The sequence below is a fragment of the Apium graveolens genome, chromosome 8 (genome assembly GCF_009905375.1).
Source record: "Apium graveolens cultivar Ventura chromosome 8, ASM990537v1, whole genome shotgun sequence".
Lineage (NCBI taxonomy): Eukaryota > Viridiplantae > Streptophyta > Magnoliopsida > Apiales > Apiaceae > Apium > Apium graveolens.
Window position 1 is genome coordinate 227,799,780 of NC_133654.1, and position 26,071 is coordinate 227,825,850.

A 26,071-nucleotide genomic window follows, 5' to 3' on the forward strand; every position below is an offset into this window, starting at 1 on the left:
TAAAGCATGTCGTGTTCCTGATTGTATGTCTTGTGCTTTTAATCTGTTGTTTGCTTATTTTAATGGTAAGCATGTTTCTAATGATAAGACTACTCCTCGTCAGCATGTGAATAATAGAAAGCATGATAGGTCTAAGACTGCTAGTCCTCCTAAAGCTAGAAAGGAGACATTTGTGCCTAAGCCTAAACAGAAATTTGATAAGGCTGTTTTAAAGGTCAAATGTTCAGTCATTGAGAATGTTGAGAATAGTGAAATTAAGAATGTTGTTTTGCCTGATAAAGGCCAATTTTACAAGTATGCCGGACCCAGCCAAGCTTGGGTTCCGAAGAAGGTCTAATCCATTTGTATTGCAGGGCATTAAACAGGTACAACCGGTAGTGTGGATTCTTGACAGCGGATCGTCAAGACATATGACCGGAGATAGAGCCCTGCTATCAAATGTGGTTGAGAAAGCTGGCCCAGTGGTTACCTTTGGAGATAACAGCAAAGGTTTAACGGAGGGATATGGCTGTTTGCAAGCTGGAAATGTTATCATTGAAAATGTATATGTTGTGCAAGGACTTGAACACAATCTGCTTAGCATTAGTCAGTTCTGTGACAACGGCTACAATGTTTTATTCGACAAGCTGAAGTGTCAGATTCTGCACAAGAAAAGTGAAAAACCCTCCTTAATGGGAATCCGGAAAGGAAATCTGTTCGTAGCTGACATGAACTCTGGAAGCAATCTTGAAGTCAATTGTTTCTATGCAAAGGCATCGTCAGATGAGAGTTGGCTATGGCACAAGAGACTTTCCCATCTTAATTTCAAAATAATGAATTCTCTTGTCAAAAGAGAATTGGTAAGAGGTCTGCCTCAGCTGGAATTCTCTCCAGAAGGACTATGTGAGGCTTGCCAGAAAGGAAAGTCAAAGAAAGCAAGTCACAAAGGCACTGACACATCTTCCATAACTGGTGTTCTGCAATTATTGCACATGGATTTATTTGGTCCAGTTAATATCCTTTCTATGTCAAAGAAGTGTTACTGTCTTGTGATAGTTGATGACTATTCCAAGTATACATGGGTTTTATTTCTTCACTCTAAGGATGAAACACCACAAGTTGTGATTGATCATATCAAGATGATTGAGTTAGATTCTAACGTCCCTGTTAGAGCAATAAGGTCAGATAATGGGACAGAATTCAAGAATACACTTCTCAATGGATTCTGTACAGACAAAGGGATTACTAGATAATTTTCAGCTCCTAGAACCCCTCAGCAAAATGGAGTGGTAGAAAGGAAGAATTGTACATTGATTGAAGCTGCAAGAACGATGTTAAATGAATCAGGTCTTCCAATGTACTTTTGGGCTGAAGCTGTCAATACTGCATGTTATACTCAGAATCGAACTCTAATCAACAAAGACTTCATGAAAACTCCTTATGAGATTTTGAATGAACAGAAACCTTCTATCAAATACTTTCATGTATTTGGTGCCAGATGCTTCGTGCTCAAGGATGGAGATGATCATCGTGGTAAGTTCGAGGCAAAGGCATATGAGGGTATTTTTGTTGGATATGGAAGAAGATCATATAGAGTGTATATCATTGATCAACACAAAGTAACTGAAAGTGTCAATGTTACATTTGATGACACTAAACTCCCTAGTATCCAAACTGAAGATCCTTCTGAGAAACTGAAGTTTGATGATACGTTAGATTCAGAATCAGAACATGGTCAAGAACCTGAGGTTGTTGCTGGTGAAGAACCTGTTAATCCTAATGATACTCAAGGTAATAGTGATGGTAACTTTGGCAACAATGGAGATACCACTGCTACTGACGGAGAATCTTCAAGCCAACATGGCAACAACTCAGGGGGAGATGCTGAAGGATCATCTAGTAGGACACAACATCACAATGAATTTCAAGGCGAATCATCAAGATCACATCTTCCAAGACAGACAGTCTGGAATAAAGCTCACCCTTTTGAGTTGATTATTGGTGATCCAGATGTTGGAGTCAGAATTAGACGTGCTACTCAAAATGAGTGTCTGTTCTCAGGATTTCTTTCTGAGATGGAACCTAAGAAAATTGAAGAAGCACTGACTGATCCAGATTGGGTGATTGCTATGCAAGATGAACTCAATCAGTTTGAAAGTCAACAAGTCTGGAAACTGGTAACTAGGCCTGTACACAAGAAAGCTGTTGGTACTAGGTGGGTATTCAGGAATAAACTAGATGAAGATGGTGTGGTTACAAGAAACAAGGCAAGACTGGTAGCTAAAGGGTATTCTCAAGCTGAAGGCATTGATTATGATGAAACCTATGCTCCAGTGGCTAGACTTGAGGCCATCAGGATATTTCTGGCATTCGCAGCATTTTCAAACTTTAAAGTTTATCAAATGGATGTCAAGAGCGCCTTTCTGAATGGAAAGCTGGATGAAGAGGTATATGTAGAGCAACCTCCTGGTTTTGAAGATCCAGATCATTTGGATTTTGTCTTCTTTCTTTTCAAGGCTATCTATGGGCTAAAACAGTCTCCAAGAAAATGGTATGACACTCTTTCTGAATTTCTTATTGAAAATAGCTTTATTAGAGGTGTCATAGACAAAACTCTCTTTTCTAAAAAACATAAGAATGATACTATATTAGTGCAAGTCTATGTAGATGATATAATATTTGGGTCTACTAATGATAATCTCTGTAAGAGATTTGCTAAGTTAATGCACAGCAAGTTTGAAATGAGCATGATGGGAGAGCTGAAGTTCTTTCTTGGATTACAAGTAAATCAAAGGTTAGATGGAACATTTATTTGTCAATCCAAGTATCTCAAGGAACTCCTCAAAAAGTACAATCTAGAGGATTCTGCATCAGCAAGGACTCCATCAACTACAGCTGTCAAGCTTGGACCATGTGAAAACTCCATTAAGGTAGATGTCACAAGCTACAGAGGTATGATTGGCTCGTTACTCTATCTTACTGCAAGTAGACCAGATATTATGTATGCTACATGTTTATGTGCAAGGTTCCAAGCGGATCCTAGAGATATTCATCTCGTTGCTGTTAAACGAATCTTAAGATATCTTAAGGGAACACCAAATCTAGGTATTTGGTACCCTAAAGAATCTGGTTTTAACCTTGTCGGATATACAGATTCAGATTATGCAGGAAGTGTTGTTGATAGGAAAAGCACCTCAGGAAGTTGTCAATTCCTAGGAAGCAGGCTAGTCTCATGGTACAGCAAGAAACAGCAAACAGTTTCCAACTCAACGGCCGAGGCTGAATATATTGCTGCTGGAAGCTGCTGTGCTCAGATCTTGTGGATTAGGAACCAACTACGAGACTATGGCTCTGTATTGAACAAGATTCCTATTTTATGTGACAATACAAGTGCAATAGCCATCACCAACAACCCTGTGCAGCACTCGAGGACAAAGCACATTGACATCAGGTATCATTTTATTAGAGAGCACGTCATGAATGGTACTGTTGAACTATTTTTTGTTCCAACAGAAGAACAAATAGCAGATATTTTCACTAAACCACTTGACGAATCCACATTTACCAGATTAGTTGGTAAATTGGGCATGTTGAATAGTTTTAGTGATTAATTTAATTAATATCTGGAATCTGTTCTTGAATGAATTTACAAATGAATTTTTCATAAATGAAAAATTCATTTGCAAATTTATTTTATCATTTTATCATATTTCTTGCTTATTTCTATGTAATATATATTATCTTATCTATTTTTATTTTCCTTACCTGATTAATTTAAAATACCTCAGAATATTTTATTTCCTCTAAAAATATTTTTCTATGAATTTTATTTGCTAAAATTCAACAGAAATCTATTTTTGGAATAAAATTAATTAATTCTGAAATATTGTCTTTGTTTCTGTAAAAATTATAAGTTTTTATTTCAGTTTTACTATTTTGTAATATAGTTTCAGTACATATATAGAAGTCTGTTCCTTTTATTTTATTTTGTTTTCTACTGCAATGACAATCGGCAAGACAATTGAATTGTCTTGCTGAAAGTCATTTCAGTATATGTTTGCATATGTTTGTATATGTCGGTATAGTTTATACTGGCAAGACAATCGGTATGACTATCAATTGTCTTGCCAGTTTTAAACCATATATATAATTAGTTTCATTTTATTATTATACTGGTATGACAATCGGTATGACTATCAGATTGTCATACCAGTTATAATTTTAATACTTATTCTATTGTTTTTCTTTCTTTTTGCCTGGTATGACAATCGGTATGACAATCCCGGATTGTCATACCAGCTGTAATATAAAAGCGTGTGTGTGTATTGTTTTAAACCATTTCAACAGTTAATCACTTCTAAAAAAAAAAAAAAATTCGAACAGTTTCTTCCTCGTTTTCTCTCTTCTCTCTCTTCGAACTAAAACCATCAATCTGATTCCTTCCTTGCTCGAGTTTTTACTCAGCAAACTGATTCATCACTTTGTGATATATACATACAAGTATATATATACAGAGGTGCTGTTGGATTTTTCTTAAATAAAAACAAAAACTAATAAAAATCAGTTTGCCCCTTCAAATTCAATTTGTGTTTGTTGATTTTGAACTTTTTATTTTTATTTTCAATTTCTGATTTGTGTCTTTTGGTTTGTCAAAACTGTGTTTGTGAGTTAGGAATTTTAACGAGATACATTTCTGTCTAAATTTTTCGACTATAATTAATTTAATTCGAATTATTAAATTAATTTAATTAATTCGAATTTTCTTAATATTATTCTTAAAATTCTGAAAAGCGTGTGTCTTATTATTATTTTAAATGGCTCTCAATTTCCAAATTGTCGCGCATAATCAGGTTGGTTATTTTAATCCGGAAAAATGTGATGTTGAAAAATTTAAGCCATGGATTAGATTTTTAAATGACCATTCGATTGTTAGCTCTGCTATTAAATCAAATGTGATTTTAAACGTCGATCTACTTAGACTGATTTGCACAACTTCTACTGTGGCCGATGATTCAAAATCTTTTTCATTCACCGTCGCAAACACACAGTATGTAGTTGATGAAACAGTCGTCAATCGTGCGTTAAATTTGTGAAAATGATATCACAAATTTTTTCAATGCTATTCACTATCAGGGGGTGATCAATTTAACCAAACTTTCTAAATCAAATTTGGTGTCTGAATGGGATATTTTCTTCGATACACTTTCCAAAGTGTTTGCCAACTGTACAAAATCCAATTTTCATAACATCACTTCCACTCTGCAGTATATTGGTCTTGCGGTTGTTTTCAATCAAAGGATCAATTTTGGCAAACTACTTTTTCCCATTCTCTTGAGACGTCTAACTTCTGCTTTACGTGATCATTCTACAAATCGTAGGGTATCATGTTACTATGCTCGTTTTCTCATGCTTATAGCAGATCATCTACTCACCCCTGAACACAAAGCCCTTTTTGCTAACTCTGCTGTAACTGAACCCCCTCCAGTTAGCAAAAAGATTTACACTCGCCAAGACACAACCTTCAAATTCATGCAAGTTCCAGTACTTGTATCTGCTTTCATGGCCAATTATATTCCCTTACCTATTTTCAATCTTCCCGGCCATGAACAGCAACCTCAACCTCCAGTGGTTCAAGCCACCCAGGCTCTTCCATTACAGGTAGTAATTCCTCACTCTCACTCTCTTCCTACTTCTGTTGACAGACCCCCAGTGGTTGATAGGGCTGACCATGAAGTTGTAGAACCACAGCTTCAATCCCAGGTCATAGAGCCAAACACAGAGTCTCATTCTATCTCAACCTCTCCCCCACTGTCTAAAATGTTACCCAGGAGATTACTAGGAAGTAGTACATTGTTAAATATGAGTGAACCCTCAGCTCTGCCTCCTCCTAAGAAAAGAAGAACATATTCTGAGGCATCTGAAAGCCCATCCTTGTCCTCTCAACAGGACATGGACTTTGAAATGGCCAATGAACAGTTACTAGAGGCATTCTCTCAACAGGATGCATCTATTGAAATTCGCCATAGGGCCATGGCATCTTGTACTGAGTCAAGCACAATTCCATTACTCACAATGGAACCATACACTTCCCCAGATCATACTCAGGACACACAGCGAGGAGTGCACGTAGAGTCGGTTACAGTGCCTGCCATAGTTACGGCAGAAGAGCAGTCACATGCTTCAGAGGGAAAATCTGACTCTCCGCCATCTTTAATAGAGTCATTTTCTCCCCTCCCAGATCCAACACCTCTGGCTCCCTTATGGGATTCTCCACTCGCAGATTTATCTGGAGAAAGTGGAGGGCAACTCGGTCAATCTATCCCTGAAGCAATTCAGACATCTATTCCAAAAGATTTGATAGGTTTGACTGAGGATCGGGACTCGCGAATTCCCATTGCACCACCACTGACCTCTCTTGAAGAGGCTAGGGTGATTTTTAATGCAGGTACAGAAGAACAGCAACTGGAAGACTCCTCACGAGCAATTATATTGAGAGAAACACATGCACGTGAGATGAGTGAACCAAACACGAGTGAAATTCAGGTGAGAGCACACACAGACACTGATACTGTAAACCTGTTAGCTCAGATTGCTGCCCTAAAAGAAGAACTTGCTAAAAGCCAAGCTGAAGCTCAAGCATTCAAAGCACAAGTGGTTGAACGGTCTTCTTCTTCCACCTCTGTCAACAATCAGCTTGCAATCATAAGGAATGACATCTCAGATCTAAAGACCACTGTAATACCAAAGCTCAATTCTATTCAGGACACTCCAAATTTATCAGCTGATGACATATCCAACTTCTGCTCTCTACACACAAGAATGACTTCTCTTGAAGACCTCGTTGAGATGAATCATTCACTGGACTCCTCAAGATTTCTAAAGATAGAAACGGGCATGGAACATCTCAATGAAGGGATGAAGCACTTATATTTCATGATCAAGAATTCTCATTGCCCTAATGAAGAACAAAGAGCTTATTTTGAAGGACCGTCTGGTGGAGGATCAGGCTCTGGAGGTGATAGAGGTTCCAAAGGAAAGTCAGGAGAGGATCCCTCAACTAAGGGGGAGAAGAAAGGGAGTAGTGCCAAAGGGAAGGAAAAAGATACCTCTGCTGGAAACAAAGGAAAGGCTGATGATGTCTACTACAGTGGAGAACAGGATGACTTTGACATTTTTGACATTCCCACTGAACCAGTTCAGGAAGATAAAGATGGGTTATTTGAAGCTGAAGAGGAAAGTGATTTTGAAGATTGGGAAGAGGAAGATACAGTGGATCCTATGTTTGAGAAAGAATTTCAGAAAGAGCAGTCAGAGATGCTAAGAAAAGAAGCTGAACTCAAGAAGGTCTCTCAGATCATTGACAGGAGGAAAGACATACAAAGAACAAAAACTCTTCAAAAGCAACGTCTTCATGACATTAAGGCTCAAGAAAGGAGAAGAGATGTCAGACTAAAGATTGGTGAAAAATGGGATGAAGCTAGGAGAGTACTTGATATGCCTCAGCTAAGCACTAACAATGATAGGCAGTTCTTACATCTTCTTGACAAGCTGGAAATCTCAAATCCTAACAATGACATGTACATGAATGCTATCAAGACTGAAGTCTCAAGGATCACAGCTGCTTTTGATAGATCCCTAAATGAGATGAGCATTTTTGTATATTGTCAGAGTGAAGGATCATTCAAGGTGTCACTTCATCTATTTGAGAATCGTTCTCTGTCAGAGATTTGGATTCTTTTAAACAAAGTCAAAAGAAGCTCAGAATTGAATGAAGTTCTTCGAGAAAGGCTTAAAGAGTTTGCCAGCAGGGCTAGTCCTCAAGTGGTCAACAATCCTCATCAGGTGAGATTCTTTAAGTCTGATTGTCTTCAAATCTATCAGCTAGATGTACAATCTCTTAAAGACTACTCAGCTAAGCATCTGGTCTGGATGGAACATCATTTGAGAACTGCTGGATATTCATCCATGTTGAAGACTCAAGCTGCTGACTTGATTCAAGCTTATTGTGAAAAGAATGTTAAAAGGTACACTCAACTCAAGAATAAGCTGAAGTCAGTTGGAGTTCAACCAGTCAGACCAGCAAGCTTCACTTCAGAAAAGGATCGTGTCTTTGACAAGGAATTGCTTCAAGATTTAGAAGAAGGTGAAGTCAGAAGAGAAGACAACTGAAGTCAATTAGCTCAAAACTCAATGTAATATGATTAGAGCTTTATGAATCAAGATAGTCTAATGTAGTTATATGTTCAGGCTAGAGGAACATCTATCTTGTATTCACTTGTAAATTTCATTTGGAATCTGGAAAATGTTAAATATAATCCAGAACTTTTCTGCTATTTACTTTACATTACTGTTTATATCTTTTTCTTATTTGTTAGTTGAGTTATCCTCTAGGTATTTGTTGTTATTGTCTAACAAGCAAATATGGGGAGATTGAAAGGCATATGTCATAGCCTACTCGTTTATTCGAGTATTTAACTCAACTCAAATAAGAATGTAATAAGTAAATAGTGGATCATCAGAGAGATCTCACAAAGTAACATCTGTCAAAGAATAAAGAAACATTGTTCATCTGCAGACTTGGTGATTCACTGGAAGAAGTTCAAGAATTTGATCATGCCTCAGTGATATAAATCAAGATCGTGGATTTAATCAAGTGACAGAGATCTCGTCAGGGTATCATTTATTACAAGGATTCAATCAGAACAACAAAGTCAAGACATGAAGAAACGTCACGAAAGTTAGTCACTCATGAACCAGACAGTACATCGAGTGTCAGCATTGAAGTGGCGGAATTGATTCATAAGTCTCAGTGACTTTCAGAAGATTGTCAGAAGAATGGATGCTGCTCAGGGTTAGTATTAATTCTCTATTAATTAATTAAGTCATATAATTTTAATTATGAAAATAATTTATATCTGCAAAGATTAATTTATTTGATTAATTAAATTAATTGATTAATTAATTCTGAATTAATATTAAGGTTTTTCAGAATTTTAATTGGTTAAAATCTGTTTTAATTCTAAAAAGACAACTGATTGTACTAGTATGACAATCGGTATGACAATTGATAGTCATACCGAAAGTCATGCTAATTCAGTTGATTGTCTTGATAGAATTATTATTTAGATTAAAATCACTTATTAATTCAGTAAGACAATTTCATTTGAACCAATATGACAATCGGTATGACAATCAATAGTCATACCGAAAGTCTTGCTAGTTCATTTTAATTGTCTTGCTAGCTCTAAAAGATTGTCACACCGAAAGTATTATTGGACAAAGGATTGTCATACCAGTTCATTTTGATCTCGGCTGTGTTGATTAAAAAGAAGCAGAAGTATCCAATTTACAAATATACAGAGAGCAATCAAACAGAAGCCAAGAACAAAAAGAGAACAAGCAGCCAAATATTTCATCTTATCTGCTAATTCAAGATTACAATTTCTAGCTTGTAAAGTTAAATCCAATCAACTAGAAATCACTCTCTTGTTCTTGTGTAACAATCTAGCGGATCAAAATCCCTAGAACTTAATCTCAAATCGTATTTAGCATTTGATCTTTTAATTAGAAAAATAGAAAAAGTTCATGTCGAATTTATTCTAGATTTGTAATAATTGATTTGAGATTAATCCCTTGTAACCGATACCGTAGTTGTAACACCTTTCAAGTTTAATAAAAGTTTTATTTAACTTGAATTTTGTTTTACAATTTTATTCCGCATTTTATTCGACAAAATGGTATTGTTTGCATTCAACCCCCCCTTCTACAAACAAATTGGGACCTAACATATGTGTTTCTGAAAAATTTTCTCCACTGATACTTAAAGGTTGTTATTACCTTAATCTTTTCCAATTCATACTGTCAAAACTCATACTATCCCTATTAAGGGTGAAATGCCAACCTTTATGCATTCCCCTAGGATTCATTTTAAGTTACCGATGTTCTATCTTTTATTCCACCTTTAAAAAGGTACATGCATCCTTTCATGGATAAATCAAGTCATATGTCCCTGATAAGGGTGCCTTATTCAATCCTTCCCACCTCGATAGTATATGCCTAATTTTCACAATAACATTTGTATTCAAAATGAGGTCAATCAATATGGCTTCCAAAAGATAACAACGGTTATCCGCTTTCCTTGCCTAATTTGGTAATGATAACAAGGATGTTCTGGAAGATATTGGTCGTGTTCAACGTGAACTTCTTCTTAATAATTCCTTATTTACTTTTGTTGTTTATCTCAACAGTCACCTCAATGTTGGGATATCTTTCATACCTGGCGTCTTCCTTTCTGGGTATCATGCCACCGGTCTTACACTTCACATTCTTGAAGGTCACTTCCTTCATCCAATTTTCCTAATTTCTTACTTTCTTGTCTCCTCAGTCTATCCGCGTCTCATAATTTATCCTTCGAACTATCTCAAGGTTTCCTCGAATCCTCCCAACTTACAGGGGATAAAATATCTGTATCTCTTATGCCTTCAACCATCAATTTTAACTCATGGTGAATCACCCTCATCCTGACGAATGCATACTTTTCTATTTCTATTACTACGAGTCTTTAGGGTATCCTCATACCCAACTCTCTTATCATACCTCAAACTCTATTGCCTTTATATTCCTTTTCACTTCAGTTTCTTTTATTTTCCTTTCTCTTATCGTTATTTCATGAACCAACACAACATAAGTATTGATTTCAAACATCCCGTCATTCTGGATTCATGTCCTCAGAACGAATCTTGATAACTTTTACAACTTAGATTCATAATTCATCATACTCGTCTGCCTTTGTTCTGACTCTAAAGCTTTTACACTATCTCCATAACCTTGGGAAGTACTTTCCTGAAAACAATTGACTGAACTTAAATCAGTTTATTATAATCTCTTGCTCCGTGCCTTCCTTGGCCTTTCACCAGCGGGTGGCCTCTCTCTTAGGAAGGTAAGTGGAAAAATAGTCTTTTGCACTTCGTCAATCATTTAGAATCTCAATTGATTCCTCTATTTCCTTTAGCCAGGCTCTTGCCTTGACTGGGTCAACTTGTTCCTTGGAACTCTGAGAGCTTAGCGACTTAAAGGTTCGGAAAGATTTTCTCACCGCATTGTTTCCTCAGGGTGGTGGTTGGGGATAATAGTCTAAGTTCTGTCTAGAAAGGTCCATGAATAATCGTATAGGAGTACCGTTTCAGGTCTCCTTTCCTTACTCAACTTTCTGTTTCATTAGTTTGAAATGTTTCATCCTTCTCCCATACTTGGGGTTATCTTATACGTTAAAATCCTCATTTTCCACTCCATTATGTTATGGGCTCCTTCTATCGTGATGGCGACCTCCCTGACTATCACGTTTAGGGTTTGCTCTAAATCTTATTCCTCAAACTATGACTTTCATCTAAGATCTCATCTTTAAGCTCTTGAACTTTTGGAACCCAAATTCTATAGGAATACCTCATTATTCCCTTATCATCTTTCTCGGTATTTATCTCATATCTATTTGTTGGCTCTCTGCCTTCATTCATCACTTTTTCTGGCACAATATGTTCTTTTCCAATAATTCGGTCTGTATTGCAATCTCACACAGCTTTTCGGTACCGGCTCCGGTTACCTTCACTTCTATTTCCATTTTCTCAAAATCTCTTATAAACTCTCTCAAAGATATTATCATCTTGAGTCTCTCCTTTTTACTAAGGGCATCAGCCACCACATTGGCTTTGCCAGAATGATAAAGAATCTCCCAATCATAATTCTTGATTAGCTCTAACCGCCTTCTCTGGCGTATGTTGAGCTCTTTTTGCGTGAAAATGCACTAGATCACTTATGGCTTGTATAAATCTCGCACTTCTCTCCATACAAGTAGTGCCTCCAATATTTAGGGCAAAACTATCACTACGAGCCCAAGCTCATGGGTGGGGATATCGAATTTTACATTCCCTTAATTGTCTTGACGCGTACACGAGTACCTTGTTGTGCTGTATAAGAAGCACCCTAATTCCTTATGCGAAACGTCACTACACATCACAAAATCTCCTTTTTCCATCCGAAAACGCCATCATAGGGGCCGTCACCAATCTTTGCTTCAGTTCTTGAAAGTTGTTCTCGTATTTCTCTGTCCATTCAACTTTTCAGTCTTACGAGTAAGTCGCGTTAAAGGGGCTACTATCTTTAGGAACTTGAACGAACCTCTGGTAGTAACCGACCAATCCTACCTCTGGTAGTCGCCCTAACCATAGTCATCAATTCCTCAGTGGTCCTTTATTCATTCTTGTCAGGATCCTCCACGGGATTCTTCTCAGCAATAAAATCCCTTCTAGGACAACATCCTCAACCGCTACATCCTCAATATGAATATCATCCGGTCCCGCGTTAGGACGCTCTATCGGATCCATAATCTGATCTCCAATAAGTAATAAAACATCATCGCGTTGTTGCTCCTCAACCTCAGGGTTCGGAGTTCCGCTACCATATACGATAATGAACTACGCTTCTATCACGATATTTATAAGGGTTCCCATAAGGGTTTTAACTGTCAGTACTATGTTAGGTAGCCCGACTATGAACTTGGCAAGAGTTCTTATTATCTTAGTGAACTTATTATCTTAACGTCACATTATCTCTGAGTTTTATAACGCCTGGCTCTGATACCATTTCTGTAACACCCCCAAATCTGGGGTCGGGGATCCGGGTTGTCACGAGTTCCATTTCCCTTAATAACACCCAATCTTAATACACAATCAACTACTCTGTACTGTGACCCCACAATAAACACACACACCAAAAGTTATAGTCTCGGAGATGAATATCCAAAAGTAACACGAATCATTTTATTCCACAATTATTTGCCATTACACCTTAAAAGGGTTTCTGAATAAATTTACATTTTCTTTGCCATTATTACAATTCATAAATATACATAAGTATGGTACATCAAAAGTTGAAAGCCTAGCCTATTGGTAGATCCTACCTCAGCTACAATGACATCAACACCTACAGGAAACTGCGGAACGTTTCCTATCCGCTCGCGAATTGGGAGCTTGATCCTGTTCATCTTGTCTATCTGATGTTGTGTGATGAAAGAAGAAAGGAAGGGTGAGCAACAAGCCCACCAAAATAATATGTATAATAATTAACAATATATGAGCATTCTCATAGTACTCATGAAAGTCTTGGTCAAGAAGAAATGAACAAAGCTGAAATCTTAACGCGACCAAGTCGCAAAATAATTCAGTATATATATACATATACTTTTCAAAATCTTGGAAGTCCTCTTCCATGCATAATATACACAGAGTTCCAGTTAATAACTATATAAAACTATCGTTGCAAGGTGATCTCATATGTCTAACCTTGTCTCAACGTTTTTCTGAAAATCTTTGACATGCATAAGATAATCATTTACTAGATATAAGTTTAAAAGATGAAGTTACAAGATACTCTAATATACTTATATCTTTCCGAATACTACTTGAACTACCACCGTTCAAGTTATAATTAGTTTCAAAAGTTCATCACATAGATGAGAATACAAGATAAGACTTGAACAGATTCAATCTTTGAAATATTATTGAATGAAATGAAGTTACGAGATACTTCATTAAGTCCCGATATATATATATATATCCATATATATATCTCTCATACATTTCCTGAAAACCTCTGTCATGTAAAGTATGAACAGAGTTGCAATATCCAATGAATTTTGGAAAGAAAAGAATTTTGGCATAAACCCGATATCTTGCTGATCAGGCAAAGATACCAATAAGTAACCTTTTCTACTAGTAGATGGATGAATCCCCCACCGGTCATCACCCTGGTCGTATTAAGACCTTGTGCTGGACTGCCACCCAGCCTCTTACCGTTGATGGACTGCCACCCAGCCACTTACACTTTGATAGACCGTACCCCGGCCTGTCGCTTATGCCGACTCAATTAGATGGACTTACTTCCCGAACGTTGGGTAAGTAATCAATTCATTTATCAAAACAGCAACCTTGTTGCGAATATAAAATACACCACAGAGCCGGATCCCTTAGATTTTTGAGCGAGTATTCAAGTCCCCTTCAAAAAGGAAGATCTTAAATTTGAAAACGAGTTTTGGGATCCGCTCTAACCTTTAAAAATCATTTTGAAGACTCGAAAATACTTTAAAGAGTGTTTGGAGTAATGCTGATTTAATAAAGTAAATCAGTCCCGATATATTAGAAAATATCTGAATATTATTAAATAATATTCCCATAAGGATAATCTCTATACAAATAACTTGAAGTAGAAGTTGTAAAACTTATACTTGAAATGAGTATTAAATAACCAAAGATATACTTATACGAAAGTACTATCTTTATTTGAATAATCAAAAATAAGTTTGATTATCGACACCTTATTCTTTAATAAAATAAAGAATATATTTCAGTAAATAATCGGAGTCATAGGTCCTCAAATGAATATTCAAATAATATTCAATAAATAATATAAAGTGAGTCATAAGTCCTCGAATGAATATTCAAGTAATATTCATTAAATAATATAAAGTGAGTCATAAGTCCTCGAATGAATATTCAAGTAATATTCATTAAATAATATAAAGGAGTCATAAATCCTCGAATGAATATTCAAGTAATATTCATTAAATAAAATAAAAGGAGTCATAAGTACTCGAATGAATATTCAAGTAATATTCATTAAATAATATAATGGAGTCATAAATCCTCGAATGAATATTCAAGTAATATTCATTAAATAAAATAAAAGGAGTCATAAGTCCTCAAATGAATATTCAAGTAATATTCATTAAATAATATAAAGGAGTCATAAATCCTCGAATGAATATTCAAGTAATATTCATTAAATAAAATAAAAGGAGTCATAAGTCCTCGAATGAATATTCAAGTAATATTCATTAAATAATATGAAGTTATCGAATAAACCTTATTCGATTAATAGTTTTTAAAAACCATATCAATATATATATATATATATATATATATATAAATATATATATATATATATCATATACTCGGGAACATCTACTCCCGGTTTTAGAAAAGGGTTCACCTTTGGGTCCCCTATACTCAGGATATACGCAACTACTGCTTATCTCTAGCATAGGTATTATGCAACTAATAAGCATTTGAACCAACAGATATATAAATCAAGAATACGAAACATGCATGCATATATACCATATCACATGCTCCAATATATCGCAAGAATTTGCTAATAACAAATATGCATTTATCACAAGATCATGCATATACACATATACATCACAACAACAGTTATACGGGTAGAAAACTTGCCTGAGTGCTCCCGGATAGACTTAAGTTTAGAGTGGGTCCGATAACCTATGAACAACAACATAAGTCGGAATTAAACCCCGGTCGCTTAAGAAACTAGACTTTAACCATTTAGAGTCCTAACGTTCGCTTTCGCGCTTAACGATTTACTTAAGTCGCTCGAGTACCCTCGGCTCCACCATTTTTAATAAATTAACCATTAAGAATTTTAAAGCAATTCTTTTGCGAGTACCTTACCAACTGCCTAATCCACTTTACATAAATGTTTCATACCCCAAATAGTCATTTAAAGTTCTTAACCAAGGTTTTAAAGTAAGGCGAGGGGTAATGGTTCGGTCGCGAAACGCCGTTACTTAAAACGATCGCTTCTCCTAAACCGTACATCGGATTCAAACGAACCACATATCAAAACGAATCTCTTAACATGAACTATCTAATTATGGCAATGGTCAAAACCTAAGAGGGAGTTCTCGGGTCCTGATGTTAAGAGCAAAAACAGTCTAAAGTAAATCGGACACTACGACGGCTATGTTTACGCTATTTCCCAAATTTTAACCATTCCAAATCATATCAATCCAACTACCAATCAACAACAACTCAAGATACACATCAATGCTACTGATTTCAGTCATAATAAGCTCAAGGATCTCAATCCAATCATATATTATAATATCTCTAAATTCAACTAAACTACTTAACAATTAAGCTCGAATCATGCTTATCATTCAAATTACTACTCATCCATCCAAACCATCTCCAAACTTCAACATTCAAACTTATTACTAAAGGGTGTAAAGATTTATACCTTTCTTGGAGGGTGTAAATTTACTAGGAAGACTTACGGAGCCTCCTACAAGCTTGATCTTTCCAAAGAAATCAAGAACACAAAGTTAGGCTTTAAAGTTTCTAAAAGTCCGATTGAAAGAACTGTAAAAATGAGGGTCTTACCTTGCTTATTTGGACGAGACTTATGAACAAGAGTTGTAGGCCATCTCAATACCTTTCCAACGAGCTATAGAACACAACATTTGAGTGAGTATTGAAGGAGATATGGCAGTTTAAAGTTGCTAGGTTTGTTTTGGCCGAGAGCTTTTTCTCTTGGAAGCAAAAGTCAACTTCTAAATTTTGTGTTTTATGATATTTGCTTGGTTTCTTCTCCTTTTTGCCTTGGAAAATGTTTTAGCTTTTTACCATCATAAATTTTACATGGCCCAAAATCAACCAACAAAACAAAAACCCTTGTCATGCTTATGTCATCTTGCACATGTCATAATGCTTCCACTTGTCCACACCTTGTTGGTTTGATGACATCATCATCCCTAACCTCCTTGATTAACTCCTAATTGCTTGCCTAATGACTGCTGATCTGTTATACGGTTCGCTTAACTTTCGTTTTCGTTTATCGTTTGAGGGATCATACCCGGGATCTTATTACTTAGGTTTCTTTAACCTTTCTCAATACATCATATTCCTTTCATGACCCTCTCTTATAATCCTTGAATTTAAATCCTTTTTATTCTGTTACCTTATACTCAATTCTTTCTGTATCTGGTAGATTTTCGGGAAAAATCAAAGTGTTCGAATTTGGATTCTGATGATCTTTACATACACTTATTTATCATATAGAGTACTAATAATATCCCAGAAGATCAATAAAAGAGCCCCTACATAGTGTGGTATGAAAAGTTTTCTTATTCAGCATAATCAGCAAAATCACTATTCATAAGGGCTTCAAAAATTCCAAAAATTGGGGTTATTACAATCAACAAAGATTTTCTTGAGTAGATTTGCTCAAGAACATTCAAATACATCTCCATCCTCTGTTTGATATCCTTAAGCTCTTCTGTAGATTCATCATTTTGATATATAGCAGCTCTGAGGTCATGTAGATTATATATTTCAAGTGACAAGTCATCCAGTTCCAAGAAACCAACTTTCTTACCATCAGGGTTGAAAGTGAGAACTTTTACACCTATAGACATAATCACTTTGGCTCCTCCAATAGGCTGCATATCAACAGTGTTTCTAGATATATCAATATATTTTAGAGTGTACTTTGACTTGTATGTCATTCCTCTATATTTCCTGTATACTAGGTCCTTCAGATAAGCAGCCCATCTGGCAGTAGTAGAGTTGATTACCTTAAGTAATGTGATAACATATTCCAACTCTGGTCATGGTTTATCTCTCATATGCTCTTGTAAAATCTTCAACGTTTTCCATACTCCAGAAAATACAGCATCTTTTTCTTAGGCTTACTTGTATCATACATATCAAGCGCTATTTGAACATATATGATCTTCTGTAAATCTTCAAGTTGTACATTCTCTCCTATTCCTGTCAGATTTTAAAGCTCTCTTAAATCAAAGCATTGTTAGTATAAATATCAACATTTGGAAGTCCCAAGCCACCTCTTCTTCCAGCTCTTTTAGACTGTGAGTTACACTGTAGATTTTATTGAGATAGTCTCAGAAGAATCTTTGTTAGTTGCAGGTGTCTTACTTCCTCATAGCAGTTTCTTCTTTTCTTCAAGAGTTAACTCTGGCTTATCAGTGTTTGAGCCTTCTGAATCATAATTTAAATTTCCGTCAGGATTTGAAAGATCAGCTTTTATTCCTTGAATTGTACTGTCAACAACTTGAGTAATATCAGTGGTTGTGACTGGTTGAATTTCAGCAGTTATTTCTCCAACTTGAGCATTGTCAGGGTTTGGAATAATTTGTAATTTCTCAGTACAATCAGATCCAGTAATAACTTTTCTCTTTGTGTGAACCTAATTAGCTTCTTCTTCAAAATTTTAAAAATGTCTACCTACACTTGTTTTTCTTAACTCAATAAAATTGAAATATAATCAATTTTTTTGCTTAAATTGGCATATTCAAAAACTTAATTACTTATATATCACATTATTTTATTTTTATATATTTCGTGTTACTAATAATATAAAAAAAATTCTTATATTAAAATATAATTAAAACTAAAATAAAATAACTACTAAAAGAAGAATCAATGCAAAATATATTTTAAAATACATTTTTTAATAAACTATTTAAAGACCTGATTTTAGAAAAATACCCGGCCTAAAAGGATCGCCGTATTTGCCCGAATCCTGCCCGGTTGATTTTTTTGCATCTCTGGCCTCTCTCCGCTGTAAAACTAGTTACCATAATAAGTCAGTAAGAATAATAAAAACAGTAAAACTGTTAAAGAGGATAAGTTTAGAGTTTGAAGTACATCTGCTGAGTTCGGTCCATACTTTATACTTCCATTAAACCAAACAAAACGAAGCAAAACCCGTCACAAGTTGCATCACAATAACATGGTAAATCCCCGCCTTGTTCTTCTCCCAGTCTTTGTCATCTCCCTTTTTAATAATTGATTTTTTTTACTTTATATTTCTGATTCTTATGTATTTTATTTGTACATGTGAATTGAGTTTGAGTTGAACTGTCCGTTTTTTTTTTACTTTTATTTTGTCTGCTAGGGTTTGTTTCCTTATAAAATTGCATCTAACTTTTTAAGAAAGCAAAGCTCGTAAGTTATAAGTAAATGGTTTCAAGCTGTATTAAGATTTTGTGTACTTGAAAGTTGTTAGAATTTGAGTCCAGGGCCACCCTGGCCACGGGGAGCTATTTTCGGTGCTCCCAATTGCTGAGCCCCTGTGTGTCAAGGAGTAGTTTGTTGAGTTATTGAACATCGGTTGTGTAATTAACACTTCGATGATCAATGCTTTTTTTCGGTTGAGATAAGTCGGAGAATAGCCTGTCTTAATTTGGTTAGAAATATACAGAAAACGGCAGTAATAGCACCAGTAATATTTGTGCAATCATTTGTGCCGGTTATTTAGAAAAAATGTATTTGGACAATCATGCGCATACCGGAATGAATTACATCAGTTTTTGAGTTGTGTGACGTGAACTCTTTATTTTATTTCACTTTTTGTGCCTATTTTTGACATCTAGACGAACACAACAGTTTGCCGGAATAAATATCAGCATCTTAAATATTTTTAAGACACTTGGACTTATGTTGTGCGTCTACATGTTGGCTACGCCAGAGTAACATAGATTAGTTTTCTCTGAGATTTTCGGACAACTAGATTATTCTTTATCATTTCTTATTTTGAAATCATTATTCATGTTTTTGATGTGCGTGTTCTTATCATTTTATAGTTACGTTAGGCAAGTTAAACTTACAAGTGCTTATTCCAACTGCTGGTTAGGTAATAGTTATAATTTGTGCTCACAACTAGTTTCATGGCTCAAAAATGATTGTTCACTGATGATGTTAACTGTTTAGGAGTATTTAGTTTCAGCAATTATTGTAAAAAGATGTACATATGCAATAATTTCATGTCGAGGCTGTCGACCATACTCGGAGATTTTGACATTTTATTGATCCCTACAAGATGCGCATCTCATGCAAAGCCTCAAAGCACTAGGCATTAGCTAGTTGGTTTTGTAGTCTCTAACTCTCAATGAAAATATATTCTTTGGGATGCTACTATATACCTTCAGTCACTTGCTATAATATTTAGAGCACAAACATTTTTCTCTGGTAAGCATTTCTTTTTCTGATTGTTTGTTTATATAAACTTGTTAGGCGAGTCTTAACAGAGGAGCTACAAGGGCAGGAGCTACAAGGATAGATAATCCCAGAGGACGTCATCATGGGCTATCTCAACAGAAAAAGCAATAAATCAAGGAAGCATTTGAGCTATTTGACATTGATGGATCTGGTATTCACATTGCTCCCTTAACAATACACATCATGAATACATCATAGGCTTGCAATGACTTAATTCTGTTTTTCTCAATTATACAGGTAATATTGATGCCAAAGAGATGACAGTTGCAATGAGGTATAAATATCCCATCACTAACATAAATAATAAATTCTCAACGAACTTCATAATACAATACAACTAACTTCTTATTATTTCAGGGCACTGGGATTTGAAATGAATGACGAGGTAGTTCCGTGTACTGAAGCATTCATTCATTATCTGTGCAATTGAAAGATTTCATCCAAACTAATGTTATCTGGTTCAGTTTTTATAGGTTGATCTGTTTATAATAGAATAAACATACTTGAAATTGGCATTCACTTTTGATATAATTGTTAGTTTTTTTTAAAAAAATTGTATTTAGAGTTCAATTTTAATTGTTGCAATGGGCGAAGATAAATTTTGGACTGATCTTTTTGCAAGAGAAAGTTTAACCGATCTTAAATTTGTACTAAAGCGGTATTATTCTCCGGCTTAGAGAGCTTTTGTTTTTGCTTTCCTGGGGATCATGTTCTTAACTTGAGAAAGAGAACTTGCGAGGAGTTGATGATCTTTCTCTGTTGGCAATTATTTAAAAATATTGCTAGCTAACCAGTAGAGTTAGCACAAACTTCAACTACATTGTCTTAAAATGCCGTAAGGTAGAAAAAACTGTGGGCTGCAATTACTCAATTTTCAATTGATAACGTATTTGAGTAAATTGACATTAACTTGTGGTAGTTTTCCATAGTCAAGGTGCTAAGTTTTGGTGCTCAATTAATAACAAGTTCAATCGAACTACAGGTAGTTCATTCGAATCATAACTAACTTTAGAGCAATTGTCAGGTTTATTAAGGCACTCACATTTTATGCCTTAAATGATCACTGAGCCATCTTCACTAAGTTATGACATGTCTCTCTGGACTTGGAAGCTGGACAAGCTACCTACTCTAGTTTCCAATGTGACTTTCGGTTCAGGAATACTAGTTAGTTATTAATTGCTTTTTGAAACCTTTTTATGACATCTTTTAGTGCCCGTCTCCTTATCTTTATATGTCTTTTTCAATGTTTTCTTCTGAAAACAGTTTTTTAATTTGCTTAATCATATTTAGCTATGTGTTAATTCTTTTAGTGCTTGGTGCTTTCTCCTCTTTTTCTCCAGATATTTTATTGAGTTTCCATATGTTTAGCTGTACCTTGTCATTATTTTCTAATCAGTAATACTTATGTTGCAAGACTAATTTCTCATATTGTGTTCAATTTCAGCAAATACATCAGATGATTGCTGATGTAGATAAGGACGGCAGTGGTGCAATTGACTTCGATGAATTTGTGTACATGATGACAGCCAAAATTGGTGAAAGAGATTCGAAGGACGAGCTCATGAAAGCTTTCCAAGTCATTGACCAAGATAAAAATGTAAATTTAAAAACTGTGATTATCTCTTTAGGTCTATTTTGTCCATTACCTTTTGATATCAACATTTTTTTACATTTTCTAGATGCAGGGGAAGATCTCCGCTGCAGACATTCAGCGTATTTCCAATGATTTGGGAGAACGTTTTACTGATAGAGATATCCAGGAGATGGTTGAGGAAGCGGATCGCGATCGTGAGTTCTTTTTTTAATAAATATTCTGTGTCCTTGCACGGCCTCGCCCATTTATATAACCTGGTTTTGTGATTTCAGGTGATGGCGAAGTAAACTTTGAGGAGTTCATGAGAATGATGAAAAGAACCTCTTATGGATACAAGACCTAAGTAAACTTCTATGATGCAGTTCTTATACATTTGTTTGTGTGATATTGTGTGATACTGTGTGATATAAGCTAAATGTAGTTGACTAGTGAAGTTGAGTCCCAGTTAAAAATGCAGACGTAGTACTTACTTAGGAGAAAAACTTATGTATGGAGTTCTATATCGTGCTTAGACACCGAGATATATGGAGAAAGTACGGTTATTATGGCCAATTTGTACCAAAAATTCCAGCTACTATATACATGTAACACCACCATCTTTTAACCTGACTAGCAGGAATTAGATTGACGTTGCAAATGTAATTTGATGATGAAAGACGGACTCAAAATGTATATGAAATGTTGAAAATTTCTACAAAAGCATAGTGACAATGATGTAAATGACGTATGCAGATATGATATTTAGATACAAATTCTAGAGCTCCCAAAATATTTTTTGAGATACATCCCAAAAGATTGAGTTGTTTCCTCGTAAATATAATGAATTTTGCGTGGGAAGAATTTTGGGATCCATTTAAGCGTTAGTTATTAGGAACTGGGATGAAGAGAGCCGAAAATATTTTCGTTATGCATCAATCAAAGAATGTAAAAATGTCCTGACAAAAAAAAGAATGTAAAAATGTAAATCCAGTTGATTGATAATTGGAGAGGTTGATAGTTTTTTAAGGAGAAAAGATTCTTCAATAAGTTGTGATCACAGTTGCAGAAATAGTCACTACAACTCATTATGAGTCTATTTTCTCCACGGCTACTACCTTCTACTCTCCTCACCTCTCTTCACAATTTTTCAACTCGTACCTTCAAAAATTTACTCTCCCACTGTAAAACCATTTCGCATTTCAAAATTTTCACTTCTCACCTCATCATCACTGGCTCATTCCCACCTCAAAAACCTCAACTTGAAGCTTTTTTAAGCCACTTCTTTCACTTGGGTGCTCCTCAAATAGCTCTTTTGACTTTTAATTTGATAAAAAAACCCAATCTTTACTTACAAAATTTGCTCATTAGGTCACTTTGTGATCATGGGTTTTATGAAGATGTTTTGTATGTATACAAAAGGTGTCAACTTTATGGTTGCTTATATGATAATTACACTTTTCCTTTTGTTACTAAGGTTTGTTCGTGTTTGGGTAGTGTTAAGATTGGAGGAGTGCATTGTAAGGTTTGGAGAAGTGGGTTTGTGGGGAATGTGTTTGTGCAGACTGGTTTGGTTGATTTTTATGCCAAGATTGGTGAAATGGGGAAGGCACGATTGGTGTTTGATGAAATGTCTGACCCGGATTTGTTTCGTGGAATGCGTTGATTTCTGGGTATTCTTTGCAAGGGTTTTATGATGAGGTTTTTGAGGTTTTTAAAGAGATTGGATTGAGGGGTTTGAAAGCGAATGAAAGTACTTTAGCTAGTTTGCTTCCTGTATGCTCGCGGTTGGGTAAGTTTCATGTTGGTGTATCGATTCATGGGTTTGCGTTGAAATGTGGTTATCTTTTGGATGAATATTTGGTTCCTGCTTTGATTTCTATTTATGGTGATGGGGGGAATTTATCTATTGCTAGAGATATCTTTGATTGTTTATCACAAAAGAATGTTACGATTTGGAATGCTATGATCTCTGCATACACGCAGAACCATAAATTTGAGGATTCCTTTCTGCTGTTTCGTCAAATGCTCCAAAATGATGTGCAACCTAATGTGGTGACATTTGTATCTATTGTTCCTGCTTGCAAGAGCTTTGGTAGCACTTGTGGAGAGGCCGTTCATGCTTGTGTATTAGTAAGGGGATATGAGAATCAAGTCTCAGTTGCTACGGTGCTTATATCAATGTACTCTAAGCTTGGGAATGTGGATTCAGCTAAATTTATTTCTCATCGAGTTCCTCACAAAAACGTTCTGATATGGAATTCAATAATATCTGGGTATATATATAATAAGTGCTGGGAAGAGAGTTTTGGCTACCTTTCATGATATGCTACTTAAAGGATCTAATCCAGATGCAGTCTCCATTGTTACTGTTCTTTCTCCCTGCTCCAAGCTTGGTGCAATTCTACTAGGTAAATCTGCTCATGCATATAGCTTAAAAAGATGGTTAAATTTGGAACTTAAAATTTCTAATGCACTGCTGGCATTTTACTCTGACTGCCGTGACATGATAAGTGCGGTTAAATTATTCCATGAGATGGCAATAACCAATGTTATTTCATGGAATACGTTGATATCTGGATTTGTACATATTGGAGAGTACCAAAATGCGGTTTCACTTCACCACCAAATGCATCGAAAAGACATGGACATGGATTTGGTCACTCTAATAAGTATCCTCCTTTGCTTCCATGAAACTGAGGATTTGGTGCAGGGTCGGGCAATTCATGGTTGTGTCATTAAATGGGGTTTTACCTCTGATGTAACTTTAGGTAATGCACTTATTAGCATGTATGTCAACTGCAAAGAACTTGTTTCTGGGAAATTAATATTTGAAAACCTTCATGATAGGAACGTGATTTCTTGGAATGCATTGATAACTGGTTATAGGCATCATAATATGCAGAATGAGGTTATGCACTTGTTTGATCAAATGATAAGCGAAGATCAAAGACCAAATTATGTTACCTTGCTAAATGTTTTGTCCGTATGCCACTCCCAAATGCAAGGTAAATCTTTTCATGCATATGCTGTTCGGGCAGGGTTTTTTCTGGAGACTCCGTTCCTTACAGCTCTAATGCTCATGTATACTAGATTTGGTGATATATTATCATGTCGCCGACTGTTTCAAATGGGAGAGAAAAGCAACATTTCACTTTGGAATACTATTATATCCGCACATGTAGATTTCAATAATGCCGAAGTAGCAGTTTTGTTTTTTTCTGAATTACTTAGGATATATATTGAACCTGATTATGTAACAGTTTTGAGCTTAACTTCAGCTTGTATTAAGTTGAACGATTCTTATTTGACAAATTCTACAATGGATTACATAATACAAAAGGGTTTTGACAAAGATGTAGCGGTTGGTAATGCTTTGATTGATCTGTACGCAAGATCCGGACTCATTGCCTGTGCAAGAATGATCTTTGACAATATGTTTCAAAAGGATGTAATATCGTGGAGTGTGATGATAAATGGGTATTCATTGCATGGTGACAGTGAAACTGCCCTTGGTCTTCTGTCACAAATGAGATGTGTGGGCTTTATACCTGATGATATCACCTACGTGAGTATTTTATCAGCATGTAGCCACACTGGTTCAGTCACGCAAGGTAAAATAACTTTCAAATCTATGGTAGAAGATGGTATAGTGCCACGAATGGAACACTATTCTTGCATGATGGATCTCCTCGGTAGAACTGGTAACTTAGACGAGGCTTTAAATTTTTTAAAGAGCTCCCCATATAAACCTTCTGCAAATATACTGGAGTCATTGTTGGGTTCTTGTCTAGTTTATGGCAATATTGAAGTTGGGGAAGAAATTGGCGGGTTACTCCTTGAAATGAAGCCCGAAACTTCAGGACCTTATGTAGTCCTCTACAACTTATATGCAGCTGCAGGAAGGTGGACAGATGCTAATAGAGTGAGATCTGAGATGGAAAGGAACCAAGTACCAAAAGTACCTGGATATAGTCTCCTCGGGGAAACCGGAACATCACTGTACATAATTCTTAGGTGCTGGTAACAGACTTTTCATGTACGGTCTTTCTAATGTGTGCCCAATGGCACAAAATAAGCACTAAATTTTATGAATTTGGTGTATTTTTATTGGTGGAGTTGTTGTAAATACAGGGGGGTCCATCAATATTTATGATTAGAGGACCAATCAAAATGCACCAAACTCACGGGAGTTGGTGCTTATTGTGTGCCCTTGGACACACATTAGAATAACCGTTTTACGTATCTTTACTTAAGCAAGAGAAGTTTATGTTGTCATCTCGAGCAAGAAGGTCAGGGGAGGAGAAATGAATTCCAATCGATAAAGTTAAAGCTCCAACAGGGGATGAAAGCAAGAGGTTCAAGGTTATAGCATGCAAGGCAGTCCAGGGAAGGGTAATGTATGCGAAATTATGGAAGTTAAAGCTCCGAAGGGGGAAGGAAGAGTGTGTGGTGTTATTTTAAACTAGGCACTCAAAAGGGAAGGGAAATGTATTCAAGTTACAAAAGTCTATGATTTGAATTCTGAAGGGAATAAAGATTCATAGTTACAACTTGAACAAAGTTAGGTTGAAACGTGATGCAAGTGATGATCAATTTATATTCTATTAGTAGTTCATATGATTTTGTAAGCATTGTTTCAACAATGACA

The 26,071-nt window shown here is 35.8% G+C and overlaps 3 protein-coding genes and 1 long non-coding RNA gene across 5 annotated transcripts; 3 read left to right on the forward strand and 1 right to left on the reverse strand.

Moving 5' to 3' along the window:
• Positions 1-15,225: 15,225 nt before the first annotated feature.
• Positions 15,226-16,372, reverse strand: LOC141677585 (uncharacterized). Its single transcript, XR_012557475.1, has 3 exons — positions 16,212-16,372; positions 16,069-16,126; positions 15,226-15,311 (listed from the first exon to the last, which is right to left on the reverse strand). It is a non-coding gene; the product is annotated as an uncharacterized LOC141677585 (long non-coding RNA).
• Positions 16,373-18,479: 2,107 nt separating this feature from the next.
• Positions 18,480-22,009, forward strand: LOC141678311 (caltractin-like). Of its 2 annotated transcripts, none has more exons than XM_074484593.1 (7): positions 18,480-18,585; positions 19,866-20,001; positions 20,088-20,124; positions 20,208-20,235; positions 21,295-21,447; positions 21,530-21,638; positions 21,717-22,009. In XM_074484593.1, exons 3-7 carry the CDS (start codon positions 20,108-20,110, stop codon positions 21,785-21,787), a joined length of 378 nt encoding a protein of 125 aa, XP_074340694.1. In that variant the 5' UTR covers positions 18,480-18,585; positions 19,866-20,001; positions 20,088-20,107; the 3' UTR covers positions 21,788-22,009. The 2 variants fall into 2 exon arrangements, with proteins under 2 accessions (XP_074340694.1, XP_074340695.1); XM_074484594.1 differs by having other exon boundaries at positions 21,536-21,638.
• A 154-nt stretch (positions 22,010-22,163) lies between these two features.
• Positions 22,164-23,745, forward strand: LOC141680405 (pentatricopeptide repeat-containing protein At4g30700-like). Its single transcript, XM_074486639.1, has 3 exons — positions 22,164-22,168; positions 22,792-23,015; positions 23,108-23,745. The coding sequence occupies exons 1-3, from the start codon at positions 22,164-22,166 to the stop codon at positions 23,743-23,745; spliced, it is 867 nt and encodes a 288-aa protein (XP_074342740.1).
• A 1-nt stretch (position 23,746) lies between these two features.
• LOC141680406 (pentatricopeptide repeat-containing protein At5g39350-like) lies at positions 23,747-25,447 on the forward strand. Its single transcript, XM_074486640.1, has one exon. It carries the CDS (start codon positions 23,747-23,749, stop codon positions 25,445-25,447), a length of 1,701 nt encoding a protein of 566 aa, XP_074342741.1.
• The last annotated feature ends 624 nt before the right edge of the window (positions 25,448-26,071 follow it).